The 25,225-nt window shown below is 39.5% G+C and overlaps 1 protein-coding gene across 2 annotated transcripts in view; it reads left to right on the top strand.

Moving 5' to 3' along the window:
- The window catches only part of SLC26A8 (solute carrier family 26 member 8), a 71,830-nt gene that overhangs the window by 19,810 nt on the left and 26,795 nt on the right, over positions 1–25,225 (top strand). For both annotated transcript variants that reach the window (XM_067006093.1, XM_059076348.2), the window contains exons 4-8: positions 2,835–2,951; positions 5,553–5,734; positions 14,608–14,772; positions 15,466–15,615; positions 24,736–24,818. In XM_067006093.1, coding sequence (XP_066862194.1) covers positions 2,835–2,951; positions 5,553–5,734; positions 14,608–14,772; positions 15,466–15,615; positions 24,736–24,818 — 697 coding nt within the window. The remainder of the gene's footprint in view (positions 1–2,834; positions 2,952–5,552; positions 5,735–14,607; positions 14,773–15,465; positions 15,616–24,735; positions 24,819–25,225) is intronic.

The raw sequence follows: 25,225 nt of genomic DNA, 5'->3' as shown, positions 1-25,225 counted from the left end.
TTTTAGAAAGTGTTTCTTAAACAAGACACAAAAAACACTAGCCTAAAAGGAAATGACTGTTAAGTTGAATTAAATAAAAGTTAAGAACTTCTGTTTATTCAAAGGCATGATGAAGGTTGAAAAGCAAACCATAGAATACCCAATAAAGGACTTAAATCTATAATATATATATTCCTACATATCTGTAAGGAACTGCTAAGTAAAATTGATTAACATTATTGATAATCAGTGAAGTAGAAGTGGAAATTAACTAACTCATACACACTAAAATAAAAATCCTGACAGTATCATGTGCTAATACAGATGTAGTTAATGGGAATTGTCATACAGTGTTGGTGGGAATGTAAATTGTACAACCATTTGGAAAACAGTTTGGCATATTCCAGTAAATGCCCCAGCAGTTATCCTTCAGGGTATATCATCTTGAGGAATTTATACATCTGTGCACCTGGAATCATGTACACGAATATTCATAGCAGTATTGTTCATAATGGCCCCCAAACTGGAAACAAAGACAGGAGACTATGTAAGCCTGGAGACAAAGAGAATGGGGAAATAGCTGCCTGGATCCTGATGGCTTTTTAGTTCTGTTTCCAGTCTCTGATGAGGCCCAACTGACCTTTGTCCTCTTTTAATAAATTTCCTATTTGGGGAATTCCTTGGTGGTCCAGTGGTTAGGACTCAGTGCTTTCACTGCCAGGGCGCGGGGTCAAGCCTGGGTTGAGGAACTAAGATCCTGCAAGCTGGGTGGTGCAGTCAAAAAAAATTCTTCTCCTCTTTTGCTCAAGCTGATTTAAGCAGGTTTTCTGTTACTTGCAGTCAACTGAGGCTTGCTTAGGGAAAATATGTGGAAGGGGAACCTATAAATTACAAAAGACTCAAGAGACATATCTACTAATGTGAGGATCTAATTGTTATAAACACAAAGATTGTAAAAGAAAGCACAACAACATCAACAAAACAAAACACAACATATAATAGCAAATAACTTTTTAAAAAGATCACCCCCAAACCCACCATACCTCTGGTTCAAGGTCTCTCATGAGGTGGCAGTCAAGTTGTCAGTTATCTCAAGGCTCTACTGAGGCTGGAGGATCATCTTCCAGGCTCACCCGTGTTTGCTGGCAGGCCTGGGTTTCTCGCCATGTGGGCCTCTACATGGGCTGCTTGAGTGTCCTCACAACACGGCTGCTGGTAGGACCATGTGTGGGGCCCAGTGCAAGGTGAAAATACAGAGTCCCTAGTTCAGAAATTATCCAGAATTTCAAGATGGTCAGAGTAGAGCATTAAGCCAAGTGTGGAGGCTTTCTAAGCCCAGGGCACTATGTGATTGCTTAGGTCACATGCCCTTGAAGTCAACTCTGGCAGCTGATGACCTAAATGAAAGAGAGAGCCAGAGAGCAACCAAGACAGAAGCCACAGTCTTCTTGCAACCTAATCTCAAAAGTGACATCTTGGGCTTCCCTGGTGGCGCAGTGGTTGAGAATCCGCCTGCCGATGCAGGAGACACGGGTTCGTGCCCTGGTCCGGGAAGATCCCACATGCCGCGGAGCAACTAAGCCCGTGAGCCATGGCCGCTAGGCCTGCGCGTCCGGAGCCTGTGCTCTGCAACGGGAGAGGCCACACAGTGAGAGGCCCGCATACCGCAAAAAAAAAAAAAAAAAAAAAAAAAAGTGACATCTTATCATTTTGGTTGTAGCCTATTTATTAGAAGTAAGTTATTTCATGCTTTAGGGGTGGAGCTCAAAAAAGGGCATGAATACCAATTAGCCATTGTAGATCATCTTAGAGGTGGTCTACCAGTACAACTATATATGAGAAATCAGGGAAATTTGAACATTGACTGGATATTTGATGATGTTAAAGAACCATTAATAATTTCTTAGGTGTGATGATGGTATTGCACTCAAAAGAGGGTGTTTTTTAAAAAGATATATACTGAAAATATCAACAGATGAAATGATTTAGTGTTTTGAATTTGCCTCAAAATAATATGGGATGGGAGAGGAATGGGGGCATTGATGAAACAAGATTGGCCATGAGTTGACCATCGTTGAAGTGGGTGATGGGTACTTGGGGGTTCATTATACTCTATTTTTCAGTAAGTTTAAACTTTTCCGTTAAAAAAAGCCTTGCTCATTTAAGGCAATAAATTGGCTCACCGGACTCATAACTGATTTCTGATGAGCACACCGGTATGATGTAAATTGAAGAGAGTCCCTCAGGGCAGGAGCTGTGAACTTGAGACGTCAAAGGATGACACCATGCATGCTAATCCATTTGCCTCAAAACTTACAAATTCTCATGGTGCTTCTTAGGAAAGAAAGTAAGTATTGAAGAAGGAGCTGAAGGAAGAGACTGGAGTGGTTGGCATATGGAAGAGAGACAACACATACCAACTTGGAGTCTCGTCAGTTAAGTGTGACAATCCTTGCCTGTTCTCCAGCTTTTTCTCCAACCCTGGAGGATTCCTAGGGCCTTCTTGTACTAGACTGGGGGTAAGAATGGGACTGCTGCTGAGCTGTTGGAATTAAAGGTCTTATTGCTGTGATGTTTGCTTTCCATGATTTGCATGAAGGCCTCACAGTGAAAGGTGTTTAAGCCTATGATTTAGAATTGATGTGTAAAAGCTTGTGATAAAATAGGAATAGAAGTTAGAAATCAAAGGAGATAATAAAAAGTACTAATTAAGGGTTGTATGCCAAGGGATTCTGTTACCATAGTCAGCTGTATACATGGGTCATTTTTATTTTAAATATTCTTTACAGTTTTTATTTCAGGTGACTTTTAAAAGCCAGGCTACCTTTGCTTACTTAAATTATCTTGCTTTTCAGGCCTGACGTTTGGTTTGCTGACAAGGCAACTGGTTCCTCCTCTCAATGTCTCTTACTCAGCTTTCTGTGCTTCAGTAATTTATGGAATTTTGGGATCATGTCATCAAATGTCCATTGGTGAGTTCAGTGCCGGCACCACAGGGGGTGGATGAAGTCTCCATCTCAATCATTTACTTATTGCTAAGGAGCCCAAGCTAAAGCTATGTTTAAGATAGAAGGAAAGGAGGCAGAAGATGGATATCCTATCCATAGGGTTAGTGTTCAGATTTTAGAAATTGAACACTTCTTTTGTGATATTATTAATGTCACCACCAGACAAACAGGCCAGCAAGCTATTAAAGGAATTATAGGACAAGAGGTACTTTTCTTGGTGAAATTACCACATGTTGGAATCTGACTGTCCTCAGCCTGGAAGATCCAGAAATGATTTTGCCAAAACTCCTGGAGTGGATCCACTTTTCAGCTGTACCCTTAATAACCAAAATCTGTGGACCTTGGGCTTCCCTGGTGGCACAGTGGTTGAGAATCTGCCTGCTGATGCAGGAGACACGGGTTCGTGCCCCGGTCCGGGAAGATCCCACATGCCACGGAGCAACTAAGCCCGTGAGCCATGGCCACTGGGCCTGCGCGTCCGGAGCCTGTGCTCCGCAATGGGAGAGGCCACAACAGTGAGAGGCCCGCATACCAAAAAAAAAAAAATCTGTGGACCTGATTTATAATAATCATGTCAGGGCTTCCCTGGTGGCGCAGTGGTTAGGAATCCGCCTACTGCAAGAGACACGGGTTTGAGCCCTGGTCCGGGAAGATCCCACATGCCGCAGAGCAAATAAGCCTGTGTGCCACAACTACCGAGCCTGCACTATAGAACCCGCGAGCCACAACTACTGAGCCTATGTGCCACAACTACTGAAGCCCACGCGCCTAGAGCCCGTGCTCTGCAACAAGAGAAGCCTGTGCACCCCAGCAAAGAGTAGCCCTTGCTCACCGCAACTAGAGAAAGCCTGTGTGCAGCAACGAAGACCCAATGTGGCCAAAAATAAATTAATTAATTAATATAAAAATAATAATAACAATAATCATGTCAGATTATTAATTTACATTGAGAAAATGCTGTCATAGTAATCAAAGCACTCAAACCCACAGGATAAGCACTTTTCTTCCCTAAGTCAAAAGTCCATCTACTAATTTATAATTGGAAATGACTGTTACAGAGACCAGACTAGCTGAAGGTCATATAATTAGCACAATTACTTCCCCTAGGTGAACCTATACAGAAATCAAATCACAAAACACGCTGAGAGTCTCAGAAGGACATCGCCAACATTCACTCAGTAAAGTGCCTTTTTCTGAGCTTCCACACTGTATAACTGACCAAGCAACCAACATTGACCATTCTGACTGTCACAGTTTTTCTCCAGGTGTGTTTGTATTTTCAGTCCAGTTGCCATCCCATTCTGTTGAGTGCTCCTTTGCCTTTTTTAAGGACAATATTCCATATCTTTACTAAAATCTATTATGTGTTGATTTTACATTTGAACACTAAGAGAACTATTTTATTCCCATTTTTCCAAGTTCCCAGAGCACATTACAATCATTTCCAAATACTGATAACGAGGGCTACTAGAGTTTTGTTTCTGTTAGGTACTTTAAAGGTAAGATTTGCCTTTGCCTCCCTTATGTTGATAGTAGAAGTAAATGAAATTATATTTGAAATAGGTTCAGCTCCATGTCATTTTGCACCTATTAAATCCTTCATAAGTGTTAGGTATTACTTTTCTTCTTCTTCTTCTTCTTCTTCTTCTTATTATTATTATTATTATTATTATTATTATTTTTTTTTGTGGTACGCGGGCCTCTCACTGTTGCGGCCTCTGCCACTGCGGAGCGCAGGCTCCGGACGCCCAGGCTCAGCGGCCATGGCTCACGGGCCCAGCCGCTCTGCGGCATGTGGGATCTTCCCGGACCGGGGCACGAACCCGTGTCCCCTGCATCGGCAGGTGGATTCTCAACCACTGCGCCACCAGGGAAGCCCCTTATTATTATTAATTAGCTTTGTTTTCTGATCCTTTTACCACCATCTCGTTTTTTACCATTTCTAAGAACAGGCACAGTGGCTGAGCCTGAATATACATTTCTAGTCAATTTCTCTTTAATCCTACTCCATATGCCCATGATGCAAAGAGGTTAATACCTAGACCACCAAGATCTAAAACTTGTGAGTTGGTTACAGTACGTGGAGCCAGAGTTCTTTTCCCTGCGCTTTCTTATTTCTTGGTGGCCACTTTCAAATAAGAAAAGTTTGTCAGATCAAGGGCAAAACATCAGACCATGCCTTGCTTTTGTCAATATTGTCAGTTTACCTGGACTTAAAACTTCACCTTCTGGGCTTCCCTGGTGGCGCAGTGGTTGAAAATCTGCCTGCTGATGCAGGGGACACGGGTTCGTGCCCTGGTCCGGGAAGATCCCACATGCCGCGAAGCGGCTGGGCCCGTGAGCCATGGCTGCTGAGCCTGCGTGTCCGGAGCCTGTGCTCCGCAACGGGAGAGGCCACAACAGTGAGAGGCCCGCGTACTGCAAAAAAAAAAAAATCCAACAAACAAAAGTCCAGGACCAGATGGCTCCACAGGTGAATTTTATCAAACATTTAGAGAAGAGCTAACACTTCAACTTCTCAAACTCAGTAAACCTCACCTTCTGCCTAAACGTTTTCTTTCATAGGTACATTCTTCCTTGTGAGTGCTCTGACGATCAATGTCCTGAGGACTTACCCATTCAACAGTGGCCGCCTAATACTGGGAACTTTCATCAAGGATGACTTTTCTAACCTCTCCTTCTTTGAGAACTATAACAAATCCTTGAGTGTGGTGGCATCCACAACTTTGCTGACTGGGATTATTCAGGTAGGACCTGAGTCTCTGAACCCCTGAAGAAGCAATAAATAAATAAAAGGTCTGCACGTGGACCCCTTCCTTTAATTGTTCCTGTTACCCATTGTGATATATCTGGAACTTAAGTGATTTAATTTTTCAAAAACTTATGGGTCTTGTGGGTAGGCTGTCTCCTCAGTAACAAAACTTCTCCCTCCTCTGAAATCTACCACGTTGGTTTAGGATGAGATACTCAATATTCTCATCAGTCCCTAATATGCTAAGACTAAAGAAGGGTTCCAGGGACTGTGGCCTAGAGTTCTACTCATGATTTCATGTTTTAAAAAATTTCTTTCTATTCTTTCAACAAGAATATCATTCATGGGCTCACATACTATATTTTTGGTTAGTGAGCATTAGAGTTAGACCTGAAATCCTTTTTCTGCAATGACAGGACTCAGCTAATGGACAATATCAATGACTTATCAAAATATCAAACCTTATTTTGGGCAGTGTATTTAATTTCTTCTGAGAGTCTACCATCTGAAGTGTCACCCACTGAACTAAAGTCACATATTTCAGTTTTATTTCTCTTTCTTCTCAGCTAACCTGCTCTATAGCTAATTTTCACTGATTTCCCCTGGGGCCATCTTTTACTAGGCAAGAACTTATTGGAAGCCTACAAAGGCAGGCTATTATGGTAGGCTGACCCCAGCCCTGACACTTACCAGCTATGTGACTTACTTAAGTTATCTTACCTTCGAGCGCCTCAGTTTCTTCATGTTTAAAATGGGAAAAATAATATTTGTATTGCAGAGTTCTTGTGAGGATTAAGTGAGAAAATGCATGCAAAGCATTCAGCCCAGAGCCTGTCACACAGTAAGCATTAATAAATTATAATTACCAAGTATAGAGAAATGAAATTTGTACTTTAATAGAGACCAAAAATTTTTTTTAAAAAGATATAATACCGGGCTTCCCTGATGGTGCAGTGATTGAGAGGCCGCCTGCCAATGCAGGGGACATGGGTTCGAGCCCTGGTCCGGGAAGATCCCACATGCCGCAGAGCAGCTGGGCCCGTGAGCCACAGATGCTGAGCCTGCACTCTGGAGCCTGCGAGCCACAACTACTGAGCCCACGTGGCACAACTACAGAAGCCTGCATGCCCAGAGCCCGTGCTCTGCAACAAGAGAAGCCACTGCAATGAGAAGCCCGTGCACCACAAAGAAGAGTAGCCCCCGCTTGCTGCAACTAGAGAAAGCCCGCGAGCAGCAATGAAGACCCAGTGCAGCGAAAAGTAAATAAATAAAATAAATAAATTTATTTTAAAAAATAAAAATAAAAAGATATAATACCTGTGTTTAAAATATTCAATCTTGTAGGAGAAGACAAAATAACAGGCAGTAAGTCAGCAACCTACTAATTATCTAAGTGGCCTTGGCAAGTTCTTTCCCCTTGTTTGAGTGTCATTTTTTTTTCATATAATAAAGGAGGAGATATTCCATTTACAGGAAGATGGAATATATGTACTTTTGCCTATTTCTCCTGCTAAGAAAAACTAAAAACCTTGGAAAATTATATAGAAAACAAACATAAGAAGACTGAAAGGTAAAGAGAAGATTACAAACTGGCTCAGACCCAAAGAACAACACAGTCATGAGTTCCTTGGGTTTTCTTTTTTGCCTCATATATCTCAAACTTGGTGCTGAAGAAGCCAGAAACCCAAAATGCCAACAGGGAAGACCAAAAAAAAGCCCCAACAAAAGTCTGCTCTTTATAGCCACAGGACCAGGAAAGACTAGCAAGACTGAAAACTTTTACCCAATAACTGCTCTACTCCAGGCAAACACCAAAAAAAAAAAAAAAAATCCTGTGGTGTCATCCCCACTCATGCCAGCAAAGGCCAAGCAGGGAGCCCAGACTTCCACACTCACCCAGCTGTAATGAGGTAGCCACCTGGGGTATTGTCAGAGAAGGCCAAATAAGGAGTCAAGACTTTCATCTCCACTGGGCAGTGATGAGACACCCTTCCTACTCCTTGCTGGGGTGTGTCAGAGAAAGCCTAGTGAAGGGTCAGGCCTTTCACCACAACACAGCATTAATGATGACAATCCCCTCTTCAGCAGTGTCAATGGAGTCAATGTAGGGAGAAATAAAGGCATTTCTGTCTCTCCCAGCCAGGATGGGAGGCCTAGTGGGGAGCCAGAACTTCCATCCCTTCCCAGCAAAAATGAAGTGTCCCTATTGCCTCAAGTGTCAGTGGATTTTGAGAGGAGAACCTGGACTTCTGCCTTGCCAGGCAGTAACAAGGTGGCACCTTCCCCTTCTCCTGCCAGCACTTTATCAAAATAAGCTGGCTAAAACAGAAGGTTTAAATAAGATCCAGAGTCTTATAGCATAGTACACAAAATGTCAACAATTAAACTGAAAATAACTTGTCATGTCAAGAACCGAGAACATTTCAACTTAAATGAAGAAAGACAAGAAAAAGATGCCAGCACTGAGATGACAGAGATATCAGAATTATCTGGCATAAATTATAAAGCAGCCATCCTAAAAACGCTTCAGCAACCAATTATGAACATGCTTGAAACAAGTGAAAAAATAGAAAGTCTTAAAAAGTAAATAGAAGATATAAAGAAGAACCAAATGAAAATTTTGGATCTGAAAAATACAGTAACCAAAATTAAAAATTCAAAGGATGGGCTCAACAGCAAAATGGAGGAGACAGAGAAAAAATCAATGAACTTGAAGACAGAACAATAGAAATTACCCAGTCCAAACAACAGAGAGAAAATAGATGGAAAAAAAAAATTAACAGAGCCTCAGGGACAAATGGGAGCATAACAAAAGCTCTAAAATTTGTGTCATAAGCATCCCAGAAAGGGAGGAGAAAAAAGATGAGGCTGAATTATTTGAAGAAATAATAGCTGAAAACTCCCAAATTTGGCAAAAAACATAATCCTACAGATTTAAGAAGCTTGGAAAAACCCAAAGAAGGTAAATCCATAGAAATCCATATCAAGACAAATCATGTTCTTTTTTTTGAAATTTTTGGCTGCATTGGGTCTTCGTTGCTGCACTCAGGCTTTCTCTAGTTGTGGCGAGTGGGGGCCACTCTTCATTGTGGTGCATAGGCTTCTCATTGCAGTGGCTTCTCCTGTTGCAGAGCACGAGCTCTAGGCATGTGGGCTTCAGTAGTGGCGATGTGTGGGCCCAGCAGTTGTGCTGCATGGGCTCAATAGTTGTGGCTTGCGAGCTCTAGAGTGCAGGCTCAGTAGTTGTGGTGCATTGACTCAGTTCCTCCGTGGCATGTGGGCTCTTCCCTGACCAGGGCTTGAACCCATGTCCCCTGAATTGGCAGGTGGATTCTTAATCACTGCACCACCAGGGAAGTCCCCATAGTCAACTTCTGAAAACTAAAAACAATGAAAAAAAAATCTTGAAAGCAGTGAGAGAAACACTTCACCTACAGGGGGAAAATAATTTAAATGACAGCAGATTTCTTGTTAGAAACCATGGAGACCAGAAGGAAATTGCACAATATTTTTTGTTTGCTGAAAGAACTGTCAATCCAAAATCACAGCCTCAGTGAAAATATCCTTCAAGAATGAAGGAGAGGGATTTCCCTGGTGGTGCAGTGGTTAAGAATCCTCCTGCCAATACAGGGGACACAGGTTTGAGCCCTGGTCTGGGAAGATCCCACATGCTGCAGAGCAACTAAGCCCATGCATCACAACTACTGAGCCTGCACTCTAGAGCCCACGAGCCACAACTACTGAGCCCACATGCCACAACTACTGAAGCCTGCATGTCTAGAGCCCATGCTCCACAACAAAGAGAAGCCACTGCAATGAAAAGCCCACACACCGCAACAAAGAGTAGCCCTTGCTCACTGCAACTAGAGAAAGCCCACATGCAGCAATTAAGACCCAACACAGCCAAAAATAAATAAATTAATTTAAAAAAAAAGAATGAAGGAGATATCAAGACGTTCTCAGATGAAGCAAAACTAAGAGAATTTGTCACCAGCAAGACCTACCCTAAAAGAATGGCTAATGGAAGTTCTCTACACAGAAAGGAAATGATAAAAGAAGGCATCTTGGAACATCAAGAAGGAAGAAAGGATAATGGAAAAGGAAAAATATGGATAAATATGGTAGTTTTCCTTGCTTCTTGGGTTTTCTAAATTATGTTCAATGGTTGAAACAAAATTATAACACTGTCTGATGTGGTTCAAAATGCATATGGAAGAAATATTTAAAACAATTATTTTATAAAAAACATAAAGGGAGGTAAAGTTTCTATTATTTGCTCAAACCGGTAAAATGTTTACACTGGTAGACTGTGATAAGTTATGCATATATAATGTAATACCTAGGACAACCACTTAAAATCTATACAAAGAGATACACTCAAAAACACTATAGATAAATCAAAATGAAATTCTAAAAAATGTTCAAGTAACCAATGAAATCAGGAAAAATAGAGTTGAAAAACAGAGAAAACAAACAGAAAAATGGCAGACTTAAGCCCTAACATATTGACATTTACATTAAAGTTAGAGACTGACATATTTAGAAACATGCTGTCTACAAGAAACATCAAATATAATAATATAGACAGGTTGAAAGTAAAAAAATGGAAATATAGATCATGCAAATATTAATCAAAGGAAAGGAGGATTGACTATATTAATACCAGGTAAAGCAGACTTCAGAGCCAAGAAAATTACCAGAGGTAGGGAGGGACATTATATAATGATAAAAGTATCAGTCTACCAAGAAGACATAGCAATCCTACATATGTATGCACCAAACAACAGAGCTACAAAATATGTAAAGCAAAAACTGATATAACTGGAAAGGAGAAATAGACAAATCCACAATTACAGTTGGAGACTTCAACACCCCTCGCTCAACAATTGATTGGACAACTAGACAGAAAATCAGCAAGCATATAATAAAATTCAAAATAACGACACCAATAGGGTTTGAGATATTTACAGAATACTCCCACCAATAACAGCAGAATACACATTCTTTTCAACAACCCATGGAACATACAGCAAGATAGACTGTATCCTGAGCTATAAAACAAACCTCAATAAATTTAAAAGAATTGAAATCAAACAGTATGTTCTCTAACCACAGTGGAATCAAACTAGAAGTCAATAACAAAAAGTTAACAGGAACGTCTCCAAATATCTGGATACTACTAAACAGCATACTTCTAAATAATCCATAAGTCAGGTAGGAAATCTCAAGGGAAGTTTTTAAAAAATACATTGAAGTAGGGACTTCCCTGGTGGCGCAGTGGGTAAGAATCTGCCTGCCAATGCAGGGAACATGGGTTCAATCCCTGGTCCAGGAAGATCCCACATGCTGCGGAGCAACTAAGCCCGTGTGCCACAACTACTGAGCCTGTGCTCTAGGGCTAGTGAGCCACAACTACTGAGCCTGTGCTCTAGGGCTGGTGAGCCACAACTACTGAGCCCATGTGCTGCAACTACTGAATCCCACGCACCTAGAGCCCATGCTCCGTAACAAGAAAAGCCACCGCAATGAGAAGCCCGTGCACCGCAATGAAGAATAGCCCCCACTCACCACAACTAGAGAAAGCCCACGCACAGCAACGAAGACCCGACTCAGCCAAAAATAAATAAAATTAAATCTTAAAAAAAATACCTTGAAGTAAATGAAAATAAAACATACCAAAATTTTTGGAACACAGCTAAAGCAGTGCTGAAAAGGAAATAAATAGCACTAAAATGCATACAGTAGAATAAAGAAAATGTCTCAAATTAATAATAAAAGCTCCCTCTTCAAAACCTAGAAAAATAAGAGCAAATTAAACCCAAAATAAGCAGAAGGAAGGAAATAATAAAGAGCAAAAATGAATGAAATTGGAAAGTTTACATACTGATTATTCCATTTATGTAAAATTCTTGAAGTGACAAAATTATAGAAATGGAGAATAGATTAGTTGTCGCCAGGGATTAAAGATGGGTAGAGGTCAGAGGATGGAGATTGGAGGTAGAGATGAGAGGTGAGAGGCTGTTAAAGGACAACAGGAGGGATCTTTGTGCTGATGGAATTATTTTGTAACTTGGTTGTATTGATGTCAGTATCCTAACTGTGGCATTGTATCAATACTATAGTTGTGCAAGATGTTATCATTGGGGTAACTGGGTAAACCGGATCTCTGTGTGTTGCTTTTTTTACAACTTCATGTCAATCTACAATTATTTAAAATAAAAAGTTTAAATTAAAAAAAAGTCTGAACTAGATACTAATATCTAACATTTATTGCTATGTGCTGTCAATATTCAAAGCACTTTACATGTTTTATCTCATTTGATCCTCACAACACCCCCCTGTATGAGGGTAGGTATTATTCTGGTACTTATTTTAAAGAAATAAAGGTATAAAGAGGTTAAGTGAATTGCCCAAGGTCACATAACCAGTATGACTCCAAAGTGGGATTCAAGCTCAGTTTGTCTACCTCTAGAATCTGTACACTAGATAATCTTAAAGTGCAAACTAGTGTTAATAAAAGTGAAGAGTTTGTTGTCAAAAGAATATGAAGTGGGGACTTCCCTGGCAGTCCAGTGGTTAAGAGTCCACGCTTCCATTGCAGAGGGCATGGGTTCAATCTCTGGTTGGGGAATTAAGATCCCACATGATGTGCAGTGTGGCCAAAAAAAAAAGAAGAATATGAAGTGAAGGAATAACTTTTAGCTGGGATGGAGTTGTCTGGGAAGGAAACAACCATTTACTGAACCTTTCCTTCATTCACCAAACATTTAGTACAGAACTTCCTCAGCTTATGATGGGGTTATGTACTGATAAACCCATGGTAAGTTGAAAATACTGTAAGTTGAAAATACATTTAATACACCTAGCCTACCAAACAACATAGCTTAGCCTGGCCTACCTTAAACGTGCTCAGAACACTTACATTAGACTACACTTGGGCAAAATCATCTAACACATTATCTATTTTATAATAAAGTATTGAATATCTCATGTAATTTGTTGAATACTGTACTAAAGGTGGAAAACAGAATGGCTGACTGAGTACAGAATAGTTATAAGTGTATCAGTTGTTTACCCTCATGATCGTTTGGCTGACTGGGAGCTGTCGCTCACTGCCACTGCCCAGCATTACAACAGAGTATCATACTGCATATGGCTAACCCAGAAAAAAAAAATCAAAATTCAAAGTATGGTTTCTACTGAATGCATGTGCTTTTGCACCATCGTAAAGTTGAAAAAAATGTTAGAATCATTGTAATTTGGGAACTGTCTGTACTTGTTTTCAATAAGGATGGCAGATAGGTTTCATGTCACAGACCAATTCTGACTGACAACTGATGCCTAGAAAATTACACTAACACCAGATTCTGATGCCACATCACAGCTGGGTAAGGAAGGGTTCTATGGTTAATTAAAGATATTTGCCATTTACAAGGTGGAAGGAAGGGATGGCATGAAGAAAGAATGGTACATATTTGCATCTGTCACTATTTTCAGATTTGAGCTAAGTGTTTTACATGAATTATGTAGTGTAATCCGTACAAAACACTGCATGTTGGGTATTATTCATTCTGTAGGTGAGGAGACTGAGGTTCAGAGAGTTTAAAACTTGCCCAAACTCACTCAGGCAGTGAGTGGTAGAGCCAGCATCGAAGCCAAGTTCTCTATCCCCAGGAATCATGCTTTTTGCACCACACCTCCTAAAGAAGAGAAGTTTCATTGAGCTTTTGAAAGAGATGATAAACATGGATTGGCAAAGAGATGGCAGAGGGGTTTGGGCATAAGCACAGAAGTAAAAATCAACCAGTCACACAAATGACAGGAAGCAGATTGGCCTGGCTAGAGTAAAGGAGCATATTGGGCAATAATGACAGGAGATTAAGGGAGACAGACTGCCCAGCTAACTGAAAGCTTTGAAACAAAAAACTTTTAAAGCTAATAGATTTATTCTTCCAAGTTTGTTTTCTGAAAGTTCCTAGTGCAGTGGAAGATGAAGTAGTGACAATAGAAGAGTTCACGACTTTTGTTTTTCTTTCCCCATCTTCTTCATTGGGCTGTGTCATTTTTCTTAACCTACCCTCTTAAGAGGGTTGGGGCTCACCCTCTATCCATAATTTTACAATTTTTTTATTATAAAAGATGAACATGTATATTGCAAAAAATCTCAAATAATAAAAAAGTGTATAAATTACAAATATTGCCCCAAACTTTTAATCCCATTCCCCAAAGGTAACTTCTGTTAATAGTTTGCCATCTATCCTTTTAGATGCTTTGCTTGTTTATTAAAAAACATTTAAAAAATATATTTACATATATATACAAGTGTACATGTAAAATGCTATATAATACATGTATTTATGTATAATCCTGAAGACATAAATTCAGTTTAATCATTCTTCGTAAAGATAAGCGTCAAAGGCCAAAAAGTTTAAGCTGGAACCCAGTTTGTTTTAATATTTTCCTTTGCAAAAAGCTGCATTCCTCACAGGGATATTAACCTCTCATGAAGAGGGCTATCAAAGCTTCTAGTGAAAAGGGCTTTGAAAAGGCAAGGTCTTGTTCTGATCACTTTGTCACTGTTAACCCCACATCAACAAGGTCAGTAGATTCTAGAGTAAGAACTTAAGCTTATGGACTCGTGAAGAAAGGAGTGTGGTCTTATGTCTGTAGGAAACCTCTGAATCAACACCAAGGACCTACCTTAGCTCATCAATTTCAGTTAATTAGGGAAAGAGGAACAAGAGTTATCAAAGGGGCCTAACTTAACTTTTTTGTTGGAACCCCTCTGGAGTTTGCCTAATTGGTGATATTGCTGGTTTGATGACATTCCTCCTCACTGGTTTTCTTTTCCATCTGAACCCCCTACAGCTATCAATGGGCATGTTAGGCTTTGGCTTCATTATCACTTACATTCCGGAGGCTGCAATCAGTGCTTACCTGGCTGCCACGGCACTACACATTATCCTGTCCCAGTTGACCTGCATCTTCGGGATTATGATTAGTTTCCATTCTGGTCCCATCTCCTTCTTCTATGTGAGTAATTTCTACCCTCACCTAGACTTACAAATGCCCCTCCCCTTGCCTCCAAAAAGAAGTAGATCCGAGTGGAGAGACTCCTGCATAGGCATCTGGATCAAGAGAGTCCTAGAAATAATTTCACTTCTTCTAGATTTACAGTCTTGATTAATTGCAGGTGCCAGCTGGACCATGTTCCCAGTTGCATTAACCATTTCACCCCAGCCTTTTAAACCAACGTGATTTATATTAAAATTTGGTCTTTGAGATACTGTATTATCATACTTCTTCCCGTTACATGCCTCCTGAAAGACATATATCCTAAAACATAATATATACAGAATATAAAATGCAAAGTAGTCCCTGAATGCAAGAATGGCCTAGGAGCCAAGCTAAACATACATGGTCTGGGAAAATTGATAAAGAATAGGCTAATAAACAGAACTCCTGGGTCCTTTCCACTACACTGAAACATAGAAAGTGTATTATCTTCTTACTGGACGTTACAGTCTTTTAATATATTGTTTTCAATTAAAAAATATGTATCCACCTACTTGCTCTCACTGTTCTAGTAATGCTCATAAAGACCTCTGTGCCCAGCAACACTGCCTAGGGACTTCCTTTTGAACTAATTTAGAAAGAGCGTCATTTTCTAGATTTAGGCAGTTATTACATCCCTTTCTAAGCCTCTGTAATTTTGTTTTCTTTCAGAACATAATTAACTACTGTATAGGTCTCCCCAAAGCTAATTCCACCAGCATCTTACTATTTCTAACTGCTATTTTTGCTCTGAGAATCAACAAATGTATCAGAATTTCCTACAATCAGTACCCCATCAAGTTTCCCATGGAAGTTTTTCTGGTAGGTGTTTTCATTTTGTTTTGTTTTGTTTTGCTTTTTATTGGAGTATAGTTGCTTTACAATGTTGTGTTAGTTTCTGCTGTACAGCAAAGTGAATCAGTTATATGTATACATAGATCCCCTCTTTTTAAGATTTCCTTCCCATTTAGGTCACCACAGAGCACTGAGTTCCCTGTGCTATACAGTAGGTTTTCATTAGTTGTCTATTTTATACATAGTAGTGTATATAAGTCAATCCCAATCTCCCAATTCATCCCACCCCCCTTCTCCCGTTGGTATCCATAAGTTTGTTCTCTACATCTGTGTCTATTTCTGCTTTGAAAACTGGTTCATCTGTACCATTTTTCTAGATTCCACATATATGTGTTAATATACCATATTTGTTTTTCTCTTTCTGACTTACTTCACTCTGTATGACAGTCTCTAGGTCTATCCACATCTCTGCAAATGGCACTATTTCATTCCTTTTTATGGCTGAGTAATATTCCATTGTATATAGGTACCACATCTTCTTTATCCATTCCTCTGTGGATGGACATTTAGGTTGCTTCCACGTCCTTGCTGTTGTAAATAGTGCTGCAATGAACATTGGGGTACATGTATCTTTTTGAATTATGGTTTTCTCTGGGTATATGCCCAGGAGTGGGATTGCTGTGTCATATGGTAATTCTATTTTTAGTTTTTTGAGGAACCTCCATACTGTTTTCCATAGTGGTTGGACCAGTTTACATTCCCACCAACAGTGTAGGAGGGTTCCCTTTTCTCCACATCCTCTCCAGCATTTATCATTTGTAGATTTTTTTTTTTTTTTTTTTTTTTTGCGGTACGCGGGCCTCTCACTGTTGTGGCCTCTCCCGTTGCGGAGCACAGGCTCCGGACGCACAGGCTCAGCGGCCATGGTTGACAGGTTCAGCCGCTTCGCAGCATGTGGGATCTTCCCGGACCGGAGCACGAACCCGTGTCCCCTGCATCAGCAGGCTGATTCTCAACCACTGCGCCACCAGGGAAGCCCCATTTGTAGATTTTTTGATGATGGCCATTTTGACCAGTGTGAGGTGATACCTCACTGTAGTTTGTTTTTTTGTTGTTGTTGTTGTTGTTTTGTGGTACGCGGGCCTCTCACTGCTGTGGCCTCTCCCATTGAGGAGCACAGGCTCTGGACGTGCAGGCTCAGAGGCCACGGCTCGTGGGCCCAGCCGCTCCGCGGCATGTGGGATCTTCCCGGACCCGGGCACAAACCTGTGTCTCCTGCATTGGCAGGCGGATTCTCAACCACTGCGCCACCAGGGAAGCCCCTCACTGTAGTTCTGATTTGCATTTCTCTAATGATTAGTGATGTTGAGCATGTTTTCATGTGTTTGTTGGCCATTTGTATGTCTTCTTTGGAGAAATGTCTATTTAGGTCTTCTGCCCATTTTTTCATTGAGTTGTTTGTTTTTTTTGATATTGAGCTGCATGAGCTGTTTGTATATTTTGGAGATTAATCCCTTGATGGTTGCTTTGTTTGCAAATATTTTCTCCCATCCTCTTGGTTATCTTTTTGTTTTATTTATCATTTCCTTTGCTGTGCAAAAGCTTTTAAGTTTCATTAGGTCCCATTTGTTTATTTTTGTTTTTATTTTCATTACTCTAGGAGGTGGGTCAAAAAATCTTGCAGCAATTTATGTCAAATTGTGTTTTGACATAATTTGACATTTGACAAATATGTCAAAGAGTGTTCTGCCTATATTTTCCTCTAAGAGTTTTATAGTGTCCAGCCTTACATTTAGGTCTTTAATCCATTTTGAGTTTATTTTTGTGTATGGTGTTAGGGAGTATTCTAAAGTCATTCTTTTACATGTAGCTGTCCAGTTTTCCCAGCACCACTTATTGAAGAGACTGTCTTTTCTCCATTGTATATTCTTGCCTGCTTTGTCATAGATTAGGTGACTAAAGGTACGTGGGTTTATCTCTGGGCTTTCTAGCCTGTTCCATTGATCTATATTTCTGTTTTTGTGCCAGTACCATGTTGTCTTGATTACTGTAGCTTTGTAGTATAGTCTGAAGTCAGGGAGTCTGATTCCTCCAGCTCTGTTTTTTTCCCTCAAGATTGCTTTGACTATTTGGGGTCTTTAGTGTTTCCATATAAATTGTAAAAATTTTTGTTCTAATTCTGGAAAATTGCCATTGGTAATTTGATAGGGATTACATTGAACCTGTAGATTGCTTTGGGTAGTATAGTCATTTTCACAATATTGATCCTTCTAACCCAAGAACATGGTATGTTTCTCCATCCGTTTGTGTTGTCTTTGATTTCTTTAATCAGTATCATATAGTTTTCTGAGTACAGGTCTTTTGTCTCCTTAGGTAGGTTTATTCCTAGGTATAATTCTTTTTGTTGTGGTGGTAAATGGGAATGTTTCCTTAATTTCTCTTTCTGATCTTTAATTAGTATATAGGAATGCAAGAGATTTCTGTGTATTGATTTTGTATCCTGCAACTTTACCAGATTCACTGATAAGCTCTAGTAGTTTTCTGGTGGCCTCCTGAGGATTTTCTGTGTATAGTATCAAGTCATCTGCAAACAGTGACAGTTTTACTTCTTCTTTTCCAATTTGAATTCATTTTATTTCTTTTTCTTCTCTGATCGCCTTGGCCAGGACTTCTGAAACTATGTTGAATAATAGTGGCAAGAGTGGACATCCTTTTCTTCTTCCTGATCTTAGAGTAAATGCTTTCAGTTTTTCACCATTGAGAGTGATGTTAGCTGTGCACTTGTCATACATGGCCTTTATTATGTTGAGGTAGGTTCCCTCTATGCCCACTTTCTGGAGAGTTTTTATCATAAATGGGTGTTGAATTTTGTCAAAAGCTTTTTCTGCATCTACTGAGATGATCATATGGTTTTTATTCTTCAGTTTGTTAATGTGGTGTATCACATTGATTGATTTGTATATATTGAAGAATCCTTGCATCCCTGGGATAAATCTGACTTGATCATGTTGTATGATCCTTTTAATGTGTTGTTGGATTCTGTTTGCTTGTATTTTGTTGAAGATTTTTGCGTCTATGTTCATCAGTGATATTGGCCTGTAATTTTCTTTTTTTGTGATATCTTTGTCTGGTTTTGGTATCAAGGTGATGATGGCCTCATAGAATCAGCTTGGGAGTGTTCCTCTCTCTGCAATTTTTTGGAAAAGTTTGAGAAGGATAGGTGTTAGCTTTTCTCTAAATGCTTGATAGAATTCACCTGTGAAGCCATCTGGTCCTGGACTTTTATTTGTTGGAAGATTTTAAATCACAGTTTCAATTTCATTACTTGTGATTGGTCTGTTCATATTTTCTATTTCTTCCTGGTTCAGTCTTGGAAGGTTGTACCTTTCTAAGAATTTGTCCATTTCTTCCAGGTTGTCCATTTTATTGGCATAGAGTTGCTTGTAGTAGTCTCTTATGATCCTTAGTATTTCTGCAGTGTCAGTTGTTACTTTTCCTTTTTCATTTCTAATTTTTATTGATTTGAGTCCTCTCCCTTTTTTTCTTGATGAGTCTGGCTAAAGTCTTATCAATTTTGTTTATCTTCTCAGAGAACCAGCTTTTAGTTTCATTGATCTTTGCTATTGTTTTCTTCACTTCTATTTCATTTATTTCTGCTCTGATCTTTATGATTTCTTTCCTACTACTAACTTTGGGTTTTGTTTGTTCTTCTTTTTCTAGTTGCTTTAGGTGCAAGGTTAGGTTGTTTATTTGAGATTTTTCTTGTTTCTTGAGGTAGGATTGTATTACTATAAACTTCCCTCTTAGAATTTCTTTTGCTGCATCCCATATGTTTTGGGTCATCGTGTTTTCATTGTCATTTGTTTCTAGGTATTTTTTAATTTCCTCTTTGAGTTCTTCCATGATCCTTTGGTTATTTAGTAGCATATTGTTTAGCCTCCATGTGTTTGTGTTCTTTACAGTTTTTTTCCATAATTGATTTCTAATCTCATAGCATTGTGGTTGGAAAAGATGGTTGATATGATTTCATTTTCTTAAATTTACTGAGGCTTGATTTGTGACCCAAGTTGTGATCTATCCTAGAGAATGTTCCATGTACACTTGAGAAGAAAGTGTATTCTGCTGCTTTTGGGTGGAATGTCCTATAAATATGAATTAAGTCTGTCTGGTCTAATGTGTCATTTAAGGCTTGTGTTTCCTTATTAATTTTCTGTCTGGATGATCTATCTTTTGGTGTAAGTGGGATGTTTCTGGTAAGTGTTTTGATACTCCAAACTCATGGTTCAGATCATTTAAAATATGTATTTTTTAAATTAAATTAAAAGCAAGTAACCTCAGAAGGGAAATGTTCACAGGAGAATTGTAAAAATAATATTTTTAGAATGTATGTTGAATTGTGACAAAGCTGAATACATACATTTAGTTAGCTTATATATATATATATATATATATATATATATATATATATATATATATATTTTTTTTTTTTTTTTTTTTTTTTTTTTTTTTTTTTTTTTTTGCTGTATGTGGGCCTCGCACTGTTGTTGTGTCCTCTCCCGTTGCAGAGCACAGGCTCCGGACGTGCAGGCTCAGCGGCCATGGCTCATGGGCCCAGCTGCTCCACGTCATGTGGGATCTTCCCGGACCGGGACACGAACCCGTGTCCCCTGCATTGGCAGGCGGACTCTCAACCACTGCACCACCAGGGAAGCCCTAGCTTATATTTTTAAAATATGCTTATTTTTCAAAGGACTTTTATCTACTGTCTCTTTTTCATACTATTTGAAAAATAAGGTTGGTTTTTTTTTTCCATTATGACAGTAATACAGGCTCATTCTAGCAATATTTAGGGAGCGGGGCCATGCCACGTGGCTTGTTGGATCTTAGTTCCCTGACTAGGAATCAAACCCAGGCCCCCAGCAACGGAAGCATGGAGTCCTAACCACTGGACCGCCAGGGAATTCTAGCAATTTTGAAAAACAGAAAGAAAAAAAAGAAGGAAGAAAATAAATTCCTATAGCTGCACTATCCAAAGTCAACTACAATTGATATTCCTGTAATTTCAGTTATTCTCACCTTTCCTCTTTCAAACAAGTACATGACAGACCTATGCTGAGTGTTGATGAATTTCTGTATTCTTTTATGTAGATGTTTCATTTCCATTTTAATATAGCAGCAGCCACACTGTTATTCAGCCTCCTTTCATTCTCCCTATGCTACAGTAAAGAAATTGAGGGAGATGAGATGTTAAATGAAAACTAATCCATGTCACTAAGTGACAGAGCTGGGTTCGGGGAGGAGGGGCTGCTGGGGAAGGTGTGTGTTCATGTATATGTCCTAGGTTTTTTTAACATCTTTTTCTTTAGATCGGGGAAATGTTAAACTAAATAGATATGATTGTTTTCTTTCTTTTCGAGAATATTAAAAAAATGTTGTCTAAAGATAACATTTCTTGTTTGTTTTAAGAAATCTGGGGGAATTCCCTGGTGGTCCACTGGTTAGGACTCCACGCTTTCACTGAGGAGGGCGTGGGTTCAATCCCTGGTCCAGGGAACTAAGATCCCACAAGCCACATGGCAAGGCCAAAAAGAAAAAGAAATCTGATAAAATTTATCTTTTGCAGTTAACATTTTTACAATACTAAAGAGATTTTCATAAATAAAGCTCAGGTTTGTGGAGTCAGCATTTCTCTTACAAGGATCAGTAAATCTTTGGGTGTCCATGAACATTATTTTTCCTTTAAGAAGTGTTCTGTAATAGAGATAATTAAAGTTCACTGTGTGCTCCCCTATATTTCCCAGCTGCCCTTGTAGTTAGGCGGGACCATGCAACTTTGGGGCTAAAGCATAGGTGAATAGGCATGAGTTCCCAATGTTCATTCTTCCCCTGCTGTAGTAATCATAGGAGCTATATGTTGAGGTGATAGAGTCTCCAGGTAGAATTAGCCTGGATCCCCAAGGCACTATTTGCAAAGCTGTCCTGAAGAGATACTGACCCATGGTGGACTTTGTGTGGGTAAAAAAATAACTTTCAAGTGCTAGGACATTAAGATCTCATGGTTTATATATTGCCACAGTATAACATATTCTATGCTAACTAATCCAGGTCCATACTCTTCATGATTGAAAGAGTATAGCAATTATTTTGTAAACTGAGACTAAGCTCTGTCTCATAACTTGTCTACTTCTTGTGGAGGTGCATATCCTTTCTTCCTTGGAGTAGTTAAAAAGCTATCAATTCATAAAGGCCAAAAGCTGAATGGCTGCTTTTACAAAAGATCTTCCAAAACACTGTATACAAATAGTGGGGCCCTAGAACCCAGGGGACAATGTGTATATGGAGTTTGTGGAGTGGAGCCAGAGGCAACCTCTCCTCTTGGAACCAAGTACAGCTCTGGCTTCTTAGGAAGCTGAGGCTTTGGAGTCACCAGCAGATGGCATCTGTGACACAGACATCCGTGCACTCTCTGTTTCTATCTCTGTTTCTGTGTCTCTCTTTGATTCCAGCTTTATTCAGGTATAAAATTATAAGATATTTAAAGTGTGCATCATGATGATTTGATACAGATATACATTGTGAAAGGATTTCCCCCATCTAGTTAATTAACACATCCATACCCCATACATTTATCTTTTTTTTTTTTTTTTTTTGGTGAGAACATTTAAGTTCTACTCTCTTAGCAATTTTTAAGTATATAATAAAATGTTATCAACTATAGTCACCATGTTTTACGTTAGATCCTCAGACCTTATTCATCTTGTAGCTGAAAGTTTGCACTGTTTTACCAACCTTTCTCAATTCCCCCATCCCTCAGTCCCTGGCAACCACTTTTCTACTCTCTGTTTCTATGAGCATGACTGTTTTGGTTTTGGTTTTGTTTTAGATTCCATGCATAAGTGATACCATGCAGTCTTTGTCTTTCTCTGTCTAGCTTATTTCACTTAGCATAATGCCCTCAAGGTCCATCCATGTTGTCACAGATCAACCCTCTTTTAAGAGACATCAGCAGCAGGGATCATAGTGATGTTCCTTTAAACAACCTCAAAGGCAATAACATTAACCTGGGTTATTAGGAAAGGAGAGGAGTAAGAGTATAGAGGATGCTGTGGGTTGACTATGGCTGACAGATTGGTTTGTGAGCCACAATTAAGACATTCCTTTGCGGAATGCTATAAATAATTAGGATGCACCATGAAGTGAAGTGGAGAGATAAACTGAGGTCCAGCAACAAATGTAGGTGGAGACTTAGAATTATTGCAGATTAGGCATTAAACTTTTTTGTGATCTGACTTATCCGCAAAGGTTATTGAAGCCTGCAATACACTACTTATACACATGTCAAGTCAAGTGATTGGGAACATTTTCTACTATATAGCAGGAATTAGAGATGTAGTTTAGAATTGGAAAAAGACCTCCATGTTTCCCTTGGAAATGAGGAAAGTAGGAGAGGGAGGATGAGAGCTGCTATGGTATAGCAGGTGAAAAGCTTTTCACAACACCACATAAGAAACTACTGTTAAGATGTGCTAGAGATGGGCTTCCCTGGTGGCACAGTGGTTAAGAATCCACCTGCCAATGCAGGAGACATGGGTTCAAGCCCTGGTCAGGGAAGGTCCCACATGCTGAGGAGCAACTAAGCCCGTGCACCACAACTACTGAGCCTGCGCTCTAGAGCCTGCGAGCCACAACTACTGAGCCCGCATGCCACAACTACTAAAGCCTGTGTGTCTAAAGCCCGTGCTCCACAACAAGAGAAGCCACCACAATGAGAAGCCTGTGCACCGCAATAAAGAGTAACCCCCACTCGCCGCAACTAGAGAAAGCCCGTGTACAGCAACGAAGACCCAACACAGCCAAAAAAAAAAAAAAAAAAAGGATGTGCTGGAGGAAACTGCACATACCCACCAATCTGTCCTTTAGATGGTAGTCTCAAATATTAAGGGAAAATTTCAAGGCAATATTTGGGATCCAGGTAAAATAAACTGACAAATAATTCAAGAGTTTCATAGATATAAGAAATTGTACATACTGAATGTTCATAATTAATGTATGTGTATGTATGTATTTGTATATGTGTATATTTAAGCCGTATAGCAAACACCAAAAAAAAGCATCAATAGTAGTTATCTTTGGGTGATTTATTTCTGCTTTTAAATTTTTCATATTTTCTCTATTTTCCTTAATGAGCAAGTGTAACCTTTATACTGGAAATGAAAGAGTTTCTTGGCCACTTGCCACACTTCTTGTCCCTTAACTATATAAAGATCACAACTTTTCTGTTGATCCAGATCTTCCTTCCATTCTGATCTGTAGGCTTCCTAGGGGTCGTCATCTGAACACAGCATCACAGGTAAACCAACTGCTATCCTGCTCAGTGTCTGGCTGAACTCTTAGAGTAGATGCTGGGAAAAGATTTATGTGTTAGTAGGGATAATGGGGTAAAGCAACTATATATTATTATTTTAAAATGGGCATTGAGTTCTCTTGTCTCTGCTTTAATTTGCTTTGGTGTGAGGTCTTTATAAGGTGTAACAGCTGCTAGCTTGTCTGTTTTCCCTCTAACAGACATTAGAAATGGAAGGGAGAATTGGCATTTCAGAAGGAAATGAAAAGAGAAAAAAGAAAGCAAGTAATTGCTTTGCTAAAGCAATTTTTCGTGTGTGCTATCAAATGCTGCTCCATCTTATTTATGGTTATTAATGATTATCAGTATACCTCAGCAATCCCCCAGAGGGCTTACTTGTATTGGGACAGTGTACCTAGATTTTAAAACTTTTAAAACTGAGGCCTTCGTTACAGCTATTATCTGAAAACATGTTTATACTTGATCCAGATATTTAAAGTTGGTGAGGAAAGAGAAGTTTAGGGCAACCATTTTTTCCTGTTACTATGTCAGAGACCAAGCCTGAAGTTGTTTTTCATTCTGGTTACAGTGCTAAAAAGAGTTCAGGGAACCAAAAGAGTTGGGAAGGACTTCTGCCTTTGTTGTTCCACTGAACTGGCATTGCCTCTTTCTCCAACCTTCATGTATAGGGACTGCCGCATATTGCATTCCCTGTGCTTCCAGAGGCTATGGGTACCTCTGCTCTTGGAAGTAATACATAATATATAGATGATCACATGCCTTTTCTTTTTAAACCCCTACAGATTCTTGGGTTTGCTGCATTTGCAAACAAGATAAACGTGGACACAGAAAACAGCAAGATGCTCATTGATATGATTCCTTATAGGTTGGTAATTCCACTTTTCAAGACTACTTTTCCCTTCCTGTTAACTCCTCTTAGCCTCTGACTACATAGCCTGATTGGTATCATTGACCAAAACAAACAGAGTGCCAGTTAATTCTCCAGCAAGGATGGGTTTATTCGGGATCAGCAAAGAATTGCAGTTTGGGGTCTGCAACCATGGAGAGTCACATGCAAGTCCTCCCACAGCAAGGGAAGAAGTTTTTATAAAGGAAAAAATAAAATTGGGGTGGGGGGAGCTATGGTAAACAAAAAGTCTATGGCTTTTCATTGGCTGAGTCCTTTGCCAGGAAAGAAGAGGAGTCTTTCTTCTTCCTGTTGGGCTCGGTCTCCCAACTCTACTTAATTATTTTCTGGTTATTAATTTTTTTTAAACAATATTCTCTGCTAAC

Source organism: Kogia breviceps, chromosome 10, assembly GCF_026419965.1.
Source record: "Kogia breviceps isolate mKogBre1 chromosome 10, mKogBre1 haplotype 1, whole genome shotgun sequence".
In the NCBI taxonomy this organism is placed as follows: Eukaryota; Metazoa; Chordata; class Mammalia; order Artiodactyla; family Physeteridae; genus Kogia; species Kogia breviceps.
The sequence above is the reverse complement of the archived record's forward strand: the minus strand, read 5'-3'. Positions and strand labels throughout refer to the sequence as shown.